Source organism: Falco punctatus (assembly GCF_963210335.1).
Source record: "Falco punctatus genome assembly, chromosome: 5".
Lineage (NCBI taxonomy): Eukaryota > Metazoa > Chordata > Aves > Falconiformes > Falconidae > Falco > Falco punctatus.
The window spans coordinates 72,452,517-72,467,360 of NC_137584.1; the positions used below are offsets into that span (position 1 = coordinate 72,452,517).

The following is a 14,844-nucleotide window of genomic DNA, read 5'->3' on the forward strand; positions in this document are numbered from 1 at the left end:
CTCTCATCTCCATCTCCCCTCTCTCATGTAAAGCCATTCCCCCGTGTGCCATCGCCACCTGCCCTTGCCCAAAGCCCCTCCCCAGCTTTCTTGCCGGCCCCTTTAGGCACTGGCAGGTGCTCTAAGGTCTCCCCGCAGCCTTCTCCTCCCCAGGCTGAGCCACCCCAGCTCTCCCAGCCTGTCCCCACAGCAGAGCTGCTCCAGCCCCTGAGCATCTCCCTGGCCTCCTCTGGCCCCGCTCCAGCAGCTCCGTGTCTCTCCTGTGCTGGGGACCCCAGAGCCGGACGCAGCGCTGCAGGGGGGTCTTGTCTCACCAGAGCAGAGTGGAGAGGCAGAGCCCCCTCCCTTGACCTGCTGGCTACAGATGCTACAGAAGAATTAGAATTTGGGGCACTTCTTGTTTTAGGCAGCCAGAATAAGATCTTTGGAGGGGACTCCAGCTTTCTGGAGGTGCTGAGGGGCCACCCACTGATTAAAGGGCCTCCTTGTTTATCTTAAATCAGACATCCCACTGCAGTACCCTTTGGTTTTGGCCTGATTCTCCTCTCAGCTGCACCAAACTCTACAACTTTCATTTCATAGTAGCTCCAGATGGGAAGAACATGGCACAGAAAAAAGCACCCATCATACTTTTGGCCAAGACCCACCTCCAACGCAGCTGGCCTGTGACGGTGAGACATATGCAGGGCTGTAAAGAGCAGTTTGCCAGCAGCGATAAAGAGCAGAATGATCTGCATCCAAAATTCACGTTCAAAATTGTGACATTCATTTGTTATCACAGGGCAGGGAAATTTCAGCTGGGCTGCAGTGTTTGGACCAACAGCCCCTCCGCACACAGGTGAGCCTAAATGTCTCTGGAAAGCTACCCAAAATCAGCAAGGAAATCGTTCCTACTTGTGCTGTATGTTATGGAAAGAAGGAATTTGTCTTTTCAGGATCAGCTGCTCAGAAGGGCCTTTGCTGAGCCAGGAAACCCTCCAGTCTGAGCTGCAGCATAAGTCAAACTGCAATTCATCTGCTTGCCATGGCGGGGTTTGGCTGCTTCTAAGGGCCGTACTGAGTTTTCACACCTTTTTGAACACACACTACATCTCCTCGATGCTGGAGAGGGGACATGCTGACTGCTGACAGCCTCAAGCACATCATGCTTGCAGCACAGCGCTTCAGAGATGCGATGCAGCCAGATTTCGGTAAGGGCAGCGTGTGCTGCACAGCACAGCTTCTGCACCAGGCTGCACTGTGAGAAGGGAGCTGGATTCCCCCGGAGCAGAGCAGCCTCCCAGTATGCCACTTGCCTTTCAAAGACACCAACCAAACCACCGTTTCTCCAGAAACACAAATCCCAGTTCAAACTCCCGCCTAGTGCTTTACCTTTATGGGAGGTTTTCTTGTCAGGTGAGAGACCAGGAAGTTCATGGCAATGTCCTCGCAGTTGATGTACTCATCCACCATGTCGCGGATGGCTTGCGGCATCACGTAGGAGTACAGGTAGGCGTAGTACTAGAAAGGATTAAAAGGCACAACGTTGCTCAAAGTGGTCCCAAGCATCAAGCGCCCACCCACTACTGGTGCCAGGTGCACCAGACCCGGAGCAGTCGTGGCACCACAGGTGAGTATCAAGACGACTTGGTGGGCCATGTCTGACTCAGAGCTCAAGGATGCCAGCGGAAAGACTTCCCATGATGGGGTTAATCCCGCACCGAGGAGATCTGCTGTAGTCACAACAGCAGCCGATCCACCCGACAGCCACCACCCTCGCCAAATCCTGAGGCTCCTGTAACCTCAGAAATGTAAGAACGATGGTTTCAGCTCCCTCAGAACTTGCTGTCAGAGTCAGCACAGTAGCAGTAGCTAGTGGATAACCTCCCCAGCGCAGTATGACGGCTCACGACAGTCCCCCTGGGAAAAGATCTCATCCTTCTCTCACGGTCTGTTTGCCCGCTGTTGCCTCTCCCATACAGAGACACACATGTCACGGAGCCGCTTTCTGCACTGCTCCCTTCCACCATAAACCAGCCACCTCCATGTCTACCAGCCAGCCTGTGCCACCACACAGCTGCAGAAACCCATGACTTCCCCACAAATTACCCCTTGCAACACTTTGAGTCTGTAAGGTTCAAGATACTACAGTAAAGACACAGGGCAGGCGAGCAGGCAGTCCCGTGGCCCACCTTGCCCTCGCCATGACCGAGAGCATCGCTGAAACGCCCCCCGACTGCTTCAGCGCCATGGTGCTTCTCACTTGGCACAAACATACCCTGCTCCTCAAGGAGACTGTCTGCCAGGTCACAGACTGGTTGCTGGCTGTGTTTTGGTTTGGAGGAAGCGAGGGAAAAGGAGCAGTGAGCTCCAAAATTTGTTCTTTAAAACAAAAATACAAGCCCACAAACATACAGACTCTGGTTACTCTGAGAGGGAAGGGAAAGCCCAGAGCTTTGTGGCCATGGTATCTCACCTTATGGAAGAAGGCAGCACCAGTGAGCACCATCGAGAGCTCGCAAGAGTAGTTGGAGTTGTAGAGCCAGGACTGATGGGGGATGTCCCACGCATGGTAGCGCCCTGGGAAACCAACGATGCGGTCCCTTGCCTCTCTCCAGACTCTGCAAACACAAGGCCCTTCGGTGAGACGCAGACCCGGGGAGCCCACCTGGAGATGAGCACGGCTCTGGCTGAGAACCACTACACACAGGACTACGCCCTCGATGCCAATGGACTGGCTCCCAAGGGGGGTTGCAAGTGGTGGAGATGCCCACACGTAAAAAAGTTTGGCAACTGCTCGTCCAAAGAACAACCGACATACATTGTAGTTTGAGCAAAAAGGATAAACATTGTTAAAACGGGCAACTATCTTGCTTTAAAGTCCATTTAGTTTTTTAAAATAAATATACAGACAATTCCAACATGCAAAAGAAGTCTTTTTACATAGGCTGTTCAATGCAAGCTCGCCCACCTCCACAGCACCAAAGCTCCAGGGAGAGACCAACTGGCCATCACAGCTGCCTGAGTGACATGTGAACAGGTCTCGCCCTGAGATAATTCTGATTTCTTTCCTAATGTAGTGCAGGAAAGGGCTGACCACAGAAATCTTGGCTTTGACAGGCAGAATTTGTTGACATTCTCCTGTTAAAGGTTAAAAGCTGTTAGACGTGAACTGCAGGCACCCCTTGGTCTGCTTCCCAAACACAGGCTGTGAGCACAGGCCGACACTGCTCGGCTTCTCACCCTGGTCCTCTCCTAGAGGCCCATTCCAGTTGCTTACTCACAAGGGAACATATTCCTAACTCATAAATTAGGGATATTTTAACTCGTAAGGTTCTGTAGGTGTAAAAGAAAACTAACAAAAAAGCCCAGTGGCCCAAAATTAGTTTCTGAATTACACAGAGAATGGAAAACTTAAGACCTTAGATGGAAAGGCAGAGAAAAGGGCAGGGAAAGCCAGCGAGATGGGAAACTCTTTCACTTGCCACCAGCTTCCAGCAGCCCATGCCCGGGCATCACCGCATGACACGTACACCAGTGCTGCTTCTCTCTGATTTCCCCTCTATGGGAAGCCCAGAGCAGGCAAGGCTTGGCCTGGAAGGAACCCAGCTTCTCCTGGCCTCTTCCCCCAGCTCCCTGGGACTACCCACCTCCCGGAAGCTCAGCTTCCACCTCTGTAAAGTCGAGACAACACCAAGCTCCCTTTAGGAAAGTTGTTGAGATGCTGAAGATCCTGGTGTCACCAGATGGAAGACCTGGAGTGCCAAACTGCCAGCTTCCCATCCCAAACCAGCACCCAGCAGTTCCCTGGGTTCTGTACAGGAAAAACCTCTGGGGCTGTAAGCGCATCCTTCACCCTGCCACACGCTCGCACTCAAGCCATAGGGAATTAAACCCTGATGTCTGCGTGTAAGAGTGTGGGCTTGCTTAATATTCTGCTCTCATCTGAAGCTCACTCTCCTCGAGAGAAATCCCACAGGATAGCTGCAACACTGGCAGGAACAATTAAGAAAAAAGTCAGTGCCTAATGCCTACCCTGGGAAATAAATCCAGGTCCGTGGGCAGGGGTGCTGGCTTCCTTCGGATCACCCCATCCCATCTCCCCAGTGGTTAGTGTCCAAGCTGCATCTCCAAACCCAGTGACTCCAGACTACATGAAACAAGTCCCAGGTGCGAGCCTGTTGGACACGGAAGGGATTTTCCCTTCTTCACAGGCACAAGATTGGGCAGAAAGTGGCCTTTTTGTTCGGTTTTCTTCCCCCTGCAGATGAGAGTTCTTCCCACCCCCATTCCTGCGGAGAGCTACAGGAGCGCTGGCTGCGGGGCAATCGCAGGCTGCTGGAGAGACTGAATTTCCGAGCCCTGAGCTTTCATTACATTTACTAACACAGCCAGGAGCAAAGACATGTTTACTGTTATATCCTCTACTCAAATTAATGAAACTCCGACATAACCTGGTAATGAAAACCAAGTAATTAACACCACCAGCAGCTTCTCTGGCACCATCCTCCCCAGAAGCACTTGTTTGTTGCCATTTCTGTCGGTCCAGCGTGATTGTTTTAAAAAGCTGGAGTTGAAACTGCTCATTCCCTATCACTTCTCCCACATCTCACTTTTGCCTTCCCAGCTCAGCCACAAAAATAAGGATTTCTCCACAGAATCATTTTGGGTGTGCTCCTCAGGGAGGTTTGCTCTGGATGCCCGCCTCCAGCTTGCTCCTGAGTAGCAAACGGAGCAAGAAGAGGCTTTTGGCCGCAAGAATTACAGCCCAAAGCAAAGTTCCGACAAAACACAGTTGTTACAGGGAGAGGTTCACTCAATCACCAAGACACTGTCTCTTCCCTGGCTGAATGCATTAATGCAGGGAAGCTTTGTAGGAACAAGGTGTTTGTAAGGAGGGTAATGAGTGAGAGTAACACACGGCACTTCGAATTTTCATTTGATGCTCTCCAGGGCTAACCGGTAAAGCCTCAGCCTGGCGCTGTGAATGAGCTAAGGAAAACGGAGACCAAAGAGGGCAAGAAAACAGCCAAGTTCAGAAAAAGACCCCGAAACAGGGCATGGAAGGGAAGCCAGGAGTCCCAACGCCTACTCCCCTGCTTTAATCACTTTAACACCTCGTTTTTCAACTCTTGGAGAGAGCTTGTTGGGTTTTCAGGCATTTTGTGCCTTTTAATCTTCCTCCCAAACATGAGCCAACACGTTTCAGTGAGAGCGGAGAGCTGGTCCCCATCTCCCGCCCCCCAGCCAGCTGCCGGGTGCTCTCGGATTAGCAATCGCAACCCCCGCTGCTGGCCCAGCAGGCTGACGAGCCACAGCCACACAAGTGCCAGCGTTCTCTCCTCGTGCCACTCTCACTCCCCGGCGCCTCTTTGGCACTCGGTGAGGTTTAGCTGTACAAGCTGCAGAAGCAGCCTGCAGAAACCTCCCACAGCAGGAGCCCACGTAACTGCTTTCTCCCTTTGCCTCGTAATCAGGAAGCTTTTTGCCAGGGTAACGTCAAGGGAAAATGTAGATGCTGGAGCAGAAAGGAGGTGGGAATGGCAGCAACCAGCACCAGCCTTTTCTGTTAACATCTGTCTTTTCCATGCTCTGCAGAAAAAAATTCCAAAAGAGATGTCACCTCCCAGTACCACATGGAGCAAAGAGGATGGCAGCCCACCAGGAGCACATGAGCATCACATCCTGCAGTGGCTGAGAACATCCTGGCCTTGCCAACGGCACATGAAGGATGGAGTGCAACAGCCTCTTGGATTTGTTTTCAAGTTACCTTCCACCCTAGGAAGCCACTCACTCCCAAAACCACTAAGGACACATTATCAGCACAGCAAAAGCCAGAGAGTCTAGGTCAAGAAGCGTGAGAATCAGGATTGCCTGGACAACCTGAAGTCAGCCCACTCGCCTGCACTTGTTAAAATAGTTCATTAGTGCTTATTATTCCTCCAAGAAATTGAGTTGGAAAACCACGGGAAGGGACACTGGAGTCCTAATTCCAGCCCCAGCTTTACGCCATGCTGCATCTGAACAGACCCTAGATACAGAAAACATCAGTTTGGATCCAAAGGCTACATGCGCAGAGGCTACTCACCGGAACCCAAACATGATCTCGTCATGCCGAAGGTGAGCATCGTCGTCAATGGACAGGATGGCCTCTGTCTCGATCTCATCCCACGGCAGGAACCGGTTGTTCAGGCTGTTTTTCTCTGTGCGGACAACCTAAGAGATGAACACATGATAGTTATGGTGGCTGTACGTGCCCAGAGAAGAGATTTAGGGGCTGAGCTTGTGTTCTGCAGCTGCATCAGTCCAGCATTTTGGCACCTCCCCCCCTGTGATGGGGAAACACTTTCTAAACAAAAAGCATCACCTCACTCCGGCACCAGCTCCAGCTTCCAGCCCTTCTGCCTGCTGCCCCCTGCCCCATCTCACAGGACTGCGGAGAGCCAAACCCACCCCCCGCTGCCAGGTCCCAGCCATAGCGGCTGTGCCAGTGGTCGCCTGCCCTCTTCGCACGCAGGAGGGTGGCTCTGCTGTAACAAAAAGAGAAAACACAGCAGCCACGGCTGGTCTCTCCTGTGGCTGCTGAGGAAGCGGCCCTTGCAGTATTTCTCCAGTGCTGATCTGAACTGAATTGTTTCTACAACAACTCACCACTTCTGCTTTGGACACGACTCGTTTGCAACGCCTCCCTCTCTCAAAGCTCTTCCAACCCCATACTGTCCAATCTCCCCAGCACACAGGTGTAAAATTGCACAGAATTTCTTCCTCTTCTTGACTGCCCCTTCCATGCTGAATCCTTGCTCTTCCTTGCTCTTACACTGTCACCTGCCCTGGCTGATCTAGAGTCACTCGGTTCATCCTGGGCTTCCCGTCCTGTTCAATCCCCCCCATTGCTTCTCTGTCTTTCCTCTGAACAATCTCTCTTGATTTAAAAATAAAGTCCAGCCTGGTGAAAAGAATAAGGTGTCACGGCAATAAAACCCCATTAAATAAGATTACATTTGATCACACAAAAAAAAGCCCAAACTGAAACCATTAACAGTGGAAAATATTTGTATCGGGGATCTGCATGACAGCTGGTACGATTAAATTCCCATGTAAAGCCAGTGTTAGTGCTTTCATCTGTCAATGGCTTCTGTTGGGGGGGGGGGGGAATGGAACATTCGACGAGAACGCATTAAAATATTTCACTGAAGATCCATCAAAAGCACGAACAATTTACTGCAGGGAGGTGAACAAATTATGCAGCCACGGTGGAGCAGGGCCAGAGCTGAGCCGGCAGCACACCCACCCCAGGAGGGCTGCAAAGCAATTAGTGCCTGTAGGAGAAGGCAAAAGCAGAGACAGACAATGCTGGTGCAGGAATTTCTTCCCCCTCTCCTTCCCAAGGTGGAGAACGACGACCAAAACCAGCATGGTGTTTGCAGTTACTTTCCGAGTTAGCATGAGCCAGCAGATGCTCCCAGGGATATCTTCTGTATCTGGGAACTGCTGGAAAATCGCCGTTGCAGGCATCACAGTGGGAACGGACGATGGGGAGGGAAGTGGGAGAGGAGGCAGCTCCACACACTGATTTGGGGGGAGGCAGCTGGTAAGACTGAAATCAAAAAACTAGGAAGTCTGAAACAGTACGGCACTAAGGCACTGGCCCAGGAGGCCAAGGAAGACCTGGACACAAGGAGACCAATGCAGCTTTGAGAAAACCACCTCTGCAAAAGCACCACTGACCTCAACACGCTGTGGGCATCCTCTGGATGCATCAACCAGGAAAGGAAAGGAGCCAAGAGCAGTCCCCAAATTGTTGACAAGGAGAATTTAAATCTTCTCCTACATCGCCAGGGCTGTATCTGTAGCTGGCTTTGGCAAACCCAAGTGCTCCTGCAGCGGCACCAGGAGAACCAGGCTTACTGGCTCTGAAAGAGGGGACATGGCTCTGGATGGGGCAGCTGAGCCCCGCTCCAAGATGCTTTTTGGACTGGAAGAGCACTTTGGCAAACTGGTATGACAACAAAACCAAGAATATTGCTCAGGGCAGCAAAGCAGACCTTGGTGAGGGCCACTGGTCCCTGCAGTGGGACACAGGCATTTCACCTTTTAATTAATAGCTGTTAGCCCCAATTTCCAACCCTTTTCTAATTAATCACCCAGTGCATCACTGCATGTACACAAAGCTGATTTTATTATGTGAGTGGTTAAACGCCTCAGGAAATTTTCTGCCTCCCACACTTGGCCGGCTCCTTTCCCAGCCAGCACACAGGCAGCCCACCCTGCACGCCAGCCTTCAGCTGCTTCATGAAGACTTCAGGATTGGCAGTGATTGCAAAAAACACCCGAGAGCAGTTTTCATGGTTTCTGACATTGGCAATGGCCCCTCCAGTAAATTCCGGTCTAGACCAGCTGGGAACTGGTCATAAATCTCTCCAGCTCAACAACAGTGTAAGATGGGTTTCTGAAAGTAGCCCCACTTCTCCTGATTAAGTTGTGACCACCGGTTTTTTCCTCCCATCGCAGATCCCACCTTCCAGGGAGTCTGCAAACGTATTAAACCCAGCACCAACACATAATTTAGCCTTCTGCTAAGGAGCATGTGCCACGCTGTGTCCCTGCTGTTACAATGGTACTGCCTCCGAAAGCCTGATCTTATTGACGTCTGTGGGTGTCTTACTCATTAGGATTAGCAGAAGTTGGACTGAGTCCATAATAAATATGCTTTCCAGGCAAGGTCCTGCCTTGCCAGTTGAAGATGTATGGATGGATAAAGGACAAAAGAAGAGTGAGCACCACCAGGCTGAGCAGCAGAAGCCCCTCTCTGCCTCAGCGATGTCCTGGGAAGCGGGTACCACTTTGAATTTATCAGGCTCCTACTCACCATGGGCCTTCATCTCAGCTTCTCAGGAAAGAGTCAGGTTCTGTGACTACAAACATCAACTCACTTCTGCTCCCCACAGCTGAAAAGGGCAGCACAGAGGTTTTGCCCACAGCACTGTCCTACATTTCATGGTCAAGCCACTTTTAAAGCTCTCCCACCGTCAGAGCAAGCCCCTGCGGCAAGTGCACTTTTTTGTGTCACTCATTTCCAAAGGGACCGTGCAAAAGATTAAAGAGAATCCAGGGCCAGATCTGAGCTTTGGCTGCTATTCAAAATTGAGGGAGAGGTAAAGATGCGATGTTCAGCTCGGAGGTCCAATGACCCAACAAAGTGGGAGCTGGTTTTCACCTCAGCTTTGGCATCAGGCCCACCTTCTTGTGTTGTAAAGATCTGGCCAGGAGGCAAAACTCAGCACAAGTTCTGCAACAGGCACGTTTCCAGTTATTCCATCAAGTTTCAACCTTTGCAGGTCTGGAAATGCCAATATTCAGCTTTTGCATTTCACAGAAAGTACTCCAGCCTTTCATCTGGGAGTAGTTAAGATTTAAGCAGCCTGCAAATTGGTAGGTCCCAAGGAAAACCCCGGCAAACTTTACTGATTGACTTGTTTTCCCGTAACTTGCTGAACAATAACATGATGCAACGACTGTCAATTGAGACAGTGAAGCGGATCCTGCCTGAAACATCTGAAATTGGGGACCCCAGAGGATAAAGAGATCAGTGCACTGGCATTAAACTCTTCCCTAAAGAGAAGGATGCTACAAAGGAGCCAGATGCCTCCAAGCCTTGCTAAGCACATTCAATTCGTCACATTAGCTCCAGCAAAAGTTAGAAGCAACTTAAAGCTATGGCTTTTGATGCCTTGTTTTCAAAGAAAGTATCTCAATTTACAGCACTTAGGATGCGGCTAATTGTCATCAGACAACTATTCAGTGGCTTTTATAAATCTCTGCATTTTCCCCTGGGCGACTACACCAGGGAAGCGTGCGGGGACCTGCAGGCAGTGATCCAAGATGGGAACGATGGGGCCGAGATTCAAAACCTTCCCCTGCCTCCATCCCCCCGAGAAGGTTCAGGCGCAGTGCCTCCCCAGGCAAGACCAGGTTTTGATCTTGACCGCATATAGTGCAAGTCAAGCTGCGGAAACGAGGGCATCGCATTATTAGACAGAAAATATAACTCTGGAGAAAGATAAAAGTGAATTTCTGCAAAAAACTTCTCTGATTTAACACCAGCAACTGATCTTGTAAAAACAGGTTAGAGAAAATGGGAAAGAGTATTTAAGGACTTGAAACATTTCTGTATCTCCTAAAGTTTTTACATTTCAATGGGCCTCTAAACCCACCAGATTTCTCAGGCACAGAATGGCCATTATGGGCACAGACATACTCAGGAGATTATTAGGCCAGGTAAGAAAAAAAAAAGGCAGCTTATTATACCAGCAAAATAAAAAAAAAAAGTCTAATCCTCTCCCTCACACGGCATTAAGCGGCATTTGCCAGATTTTCATGACTTCATCACACACTTAAAATACAGCTGAACGACACCTTATTGTGCCATGTCCTCAGCTGCAGGTATCTCAAAGCACTCTTCCAGCAAGAACAGATTAATCTCCCTCCACCACGTGTGGGGTGGGTGGAGAAAGCCAGCAGACACTATGGTGATCACACATCTCTATGTACAGTCAAGAGTCATTTTACATTGCCATATTCAGGGATTTATAGGCCAGAGGAGATCATCTTGATAATCTTGTGTGACCTTCTTTCGTGGTGGACCAGGACTTGATGCAGCCACCCTTCCTCTGGAAGGCTCTCACCACACAGCACCATAAAACAACTGTGGAATGACAACTCAGACCAAATGACAAAGCCATGAGTTCAGACCTCACAGCACCGGTTGAACTCTAAATGCTTTCAGAGAACGAGTGGCGGATGGCTGGTGGGGTTGACAGCAGGAAGTTAAGCCAAAACGCACTTTCAAGTCACCTACATTAACCTTCTGTATGACCACAGGGATCTCATCTCGGACCTGAGCTGTGACCAGTAGCATCTCTGCCGGCAAGGCAACCTGTCTCCATTTGAAGACATCTAAGGTGGGGAACCCACCTTTCCTCTGAGATGTTCACTCTCAAATATTAACAACTTGCTCCTCGTGAATCACCTGCCTGCAGCTCCTAGCTGCTTGGTGGAGGTCATCTGCCCCAGAAAAATATACAGGTGCCGTAACCAAACCCCTTCTCTGTTTTTTTTCAAGCAGATTGAGGTCTCAGTCTGTCACCCATGGCTGCTTCTCCTGCCCTTCTAACATTTCAATGACCTGTTTCACCACTAGCTTGTTTCCCAACAGTCTCAAGCAAAGAGCTCGGTCAAAACTCAACAAAGATGTTCCTCAGCAAAGCTGAAACATTACACTCTGGCAAAACAGAGTCAGCAGTTATCCAAGGAGGTTAAAACAGTGAGGAGGACACAAAATCAGACAGCGAGCTACAAGGGAGACACAAGCACATTTACCAAAAAGCCACCTGCCCTTACAGCAAACATTAAGGCTCCAAACACTGAGCAGAGCATCAGTGGTAGTACCTGCGCACAAACGTCAGCCCCTCCAGACTCAAAACTATCCCAGATCGCGTACTTCTAGCTAGCTGCCTTCAGTTATTTTGGGCTTTTCCGTGGGAATATTTCTTTTTTTAAATGCTTTGCTATCAGCTCAATGGCCCCCAGCTCAAAATCATGAACCTCCTAGACAGTTTGCAAACTTTTGAGGCAAACTGAAAGACCTAAGATGCCTCCGAACACCCAACACACCGTATTAGAAGTTTCTGCCCTTTCAGCAAATCAATTCAAAGTGATTCAGTTCCATAATGTGGGGGTGTTTTTTTTGACTCAAGGAGCACAAAACCCCAAAACTCTATGCAAGCCCATTTGCTCCTGGTGTTGTTCATAGCTGTGTTGGCCAAATGGATCTTAAAAACGTTAGAGAGAACTAAAACAGAGCATAAATCCAGAGTCTGCCCAGCAATAATGCCCTTATCCAATACTTTATAGTACATTTTTATACATAAATACAAAAATGCAGTAAAATCAATATCTTCCAGCAATCTCCTTGCTAGTGAGGCTCTATGCTTAAGCTTTAAATTAAGTGTCACATATAATTTGACGGTGAAAACATGAAGAATGCCTATGCCCTTGGAGAAGTTTTGACAGCTCAACTTAGTGAACTCGATTGATTTCTGGGCAAAGAGCAAACTCTGCAAGAAACCAGGGACCTCATTGCTCATGTCAGGTCTTTACAAGAAAAAAGCCAGAAGGATGCCCTCAGGAGAGCTGGATAATTCAGGGAGACAAAGAACAAGCTCTCAGGAAAAGGATCCATTCCAGTCATCCCCAAATATGCGCCAATTCAACCCAAACAGGCTGGGGAAAAACAGCACCATAGGCAGAGTGGGGATGGGGACGCCACGAGCTCCCTTTTACCACGCAGCTGAGAATTATGGCACTGAAGATGCGGGAGCCAAATGCATCTTCCTCTTCCGCATGAAGAGTTGACCTCAATATATGCTTCGAAGGAAAAAGAGCACTCCTGCCAACGCAGTCCTCCAGGGAGGGTGCAGATTTACAGCACTGTCAATCCCTTTTCTTGGCACCAACTCTGAACGTTTTATTAATAAGATTCAGTGAAGCAAGCCTCTTGCTTTGCAGGGCAGCACTCAAGCCAGAGGCACCCAGTGCCGTGTCCTTTTGCTTACCGCTGTCCCAAAGACTGATCTGCTGGACCAGACCAAAGTCCTCTGCCAAACTCAGCCTGGGCTGAGGAGGACAGCACTGACCTCAGGGGTAGGATCTGCCCAGGACCTCATCTGGGGCAAAGCTCCCAGTGAAGACCCTGCTGTTCTGTTCCACATGGAGGACTAGGTAGGAGTTCAGCTCCTCTCCACAAAGAAAAGTGGTAACACATCTCCCAGATCATGGGTGACCAGGCTGACCACTTGGACTTGGCTCCAGAGGTGCCATCGTCACTGTACCCACCCATCAAGGAAGGTGAGATCTGCATATTCAGGAGCTGATGACCTTCATCCCATCCATATCCCACATAACCTTGTTTCAAGTTGAGCAGGTGCATTCCCCTCTACCCTGATGATGATTTTTTTTTCCTTCTGCAGAAAGTACAGGGGGAGCCAAGACTTCTCCAGCTCTCCCTTGCGCCTGCAGGCTCATAGCACATGTGGCTGCTAATGTGGAAATGAAAGCAATTAAAGATCAGCCAAACTCGGGTTAATAGAGGTTAGGGAGGGCTTTGTTAAGATGCCTTTGGGAGATGGCAAACTCCAGCAGTGGGGAACAAGTAGGTACTAAATATCCCTGAAACTATTCTGTAACCAGACATTTATTTTCAATGCCTAGATTGGAAAAATTCGAACATCATCTGACTAAGAAACTTGCCAGATCAGTCCTTAAGACCCACAGACTACCAGATACACCAGGGTCCCTTCCCCCTCTGCATCAGCATACTAACACTGAGATTATTTACAAGACTCCTCAGAACGAGTTATGTGTGTGCAGGTTCACATATGCATAAGCAGGATAAATCACATATTTTTTTACCACGGCTGACTCCATTCCCTGCTCCCTCTGCAACCGAGGTGTTAGATCAGACTGGCACTTGCTTCTTTGCAAATTCAACCAGAGATGCGGATGAGGAAGATGACAAGTCTCCCTGGTCCTACGAAACAACATCATCCTTGAAGCTGTGTATTTTTTCACAAGTGCAGCTGTCAGAAAGGGTTTGCACTGACCCGCTGGAAATCAAGCAACAAGTCTAGGATGTCAGATGGGGATACAGCACACTGTAAACATCCCGGCTAGGACAGGGATTTTGGCATCGGGAGAGACTCCATATGGAAACTACACACCTGAGGCTCACTCTCTTAGAGATGACTTTTAACTTTCTCTCATGCTCTGTATTATCTTCTCTCCATTTAACACGTCAGGGAGCTGAAAAGAGAGAAGAGGCTGGTCCCAAGGCAGGCACCGCACGTGCAACGAGCCAAGCTTGCTGCCAAGGCAGCTGCCAAGGAGAAGCCAAAGAAGCTGTTGCCATCACTACAGATGCCACCAAAAATCTCTGCAGCCATCTACCCTTTCCCAGTTAGGTGATGTTTGTGTGAATTACACGGCTCTGACCAAGACCGCGGTCTTTTTTTCCCTCAATTTTCTCAGCATTTTATCACTAGCTGCTCCTGGGCAAGCTGAGCCACTCCACAAAAGCTGGCAAGATCGCCATGGCTCTCAGCCCAGCTCTCAAATCTATTTGACTGCCCTTACCAAGGACAACTACGGCAGTGCTTACTGAAGACTATCAATCGCCTCCTTAAAGCGCAGCATCACGCTCAGCCGCCCTGGGGTCCTGCCGTGCCCATGCAGCACTGCTTCCTCCTGCCTGCCCCCAGGAGAGAACCCATCCTGTTTGCAGGCACCAGAAATTCATCCAATTCCTAATGGCCAGCATCCTGCTTTCTACAGCTAAAACCACCCTGAAAAACACAGATCCAAGCCTCCATTTCAGCCAGGCAATTCTTCGTTTCATACGAAACAAAAAAATCTGACCTCACCCAACACAACACGATGCTCCTCCCGGCACGCTGCCAGGCTGACGGGGCTGTGCGGGCAGGCAGCAGGCAGAAGATGGGATCCTTTCCCACCGCAACCAAGCCCTGGGGATGATGCCTTTCCTCCCTGTAAGCACACTCTCATTCCCAGCCCAGATGCAAAAACCTCAAGGAAATGAGTCCAGCACAACACGGGACTACAGTGCATTTCCGACAGTTCCCGACAAGCTGCAAATCCAGGGGAAATTGCAGCCCTGCACTCTAACACACACATAAACATGGTGTTAAAGCCCTTTCCAGAAACACCACCAGAACTGGGAGGTCTTAGCAGACTGGCATTTTGTAAAGAAATGGATGTTCTTTTGATTGTGTGCATTTACGATAAAGTTTA

The 14,844-nt window shown here is 49.6% G+C and overlaps 2 protein-coding genes across 17 annotated transcripts in view; one reads left to right on the plus strand and one right to left on the minus strand.

Annotated features, from left to right (window-relative positions):
* INTS9 (integrator complex subunit 9) overlaps positions 1-14,844 on the plus strand; it is a gene marked incomplete at its 3' end in the record, with an annotated part of 183,873 nt that overhangs the window by 83,907 nt on the left and 85,122 nt on the right. The window lies entirely within an intron of this gene.
* Positions 1-14,844, minus strand: part of EXTL3 (exostosin like glycosyltransferase 3) — a 130,948-nt gene that overhangs the window by 1,142 nt on the left and 114,962 nt on the right. For all 16 annotated transcript variants that reach the window (XM_080388406.1, XM_080388404.1, XM_080388415.1 and 13 more), the window contains 3 exons: positions 6,068-6,195; positions 2,456-2,600; positions 1,372-1,500 (listed from right to left, as the gene is read on the minus strand). In XM_080388406.1, the coding sequence (XP_080244532.1) occupies positions 1,372-1,500; positions 2,456-2,600; positions 6,068-6,195 (402 nt within the window). The remainder of the gene's footprint in view (positions 1-1,371; positions 1,501-2,455; positions 2,601-6,067; positions 6,196-14,844) is intronic.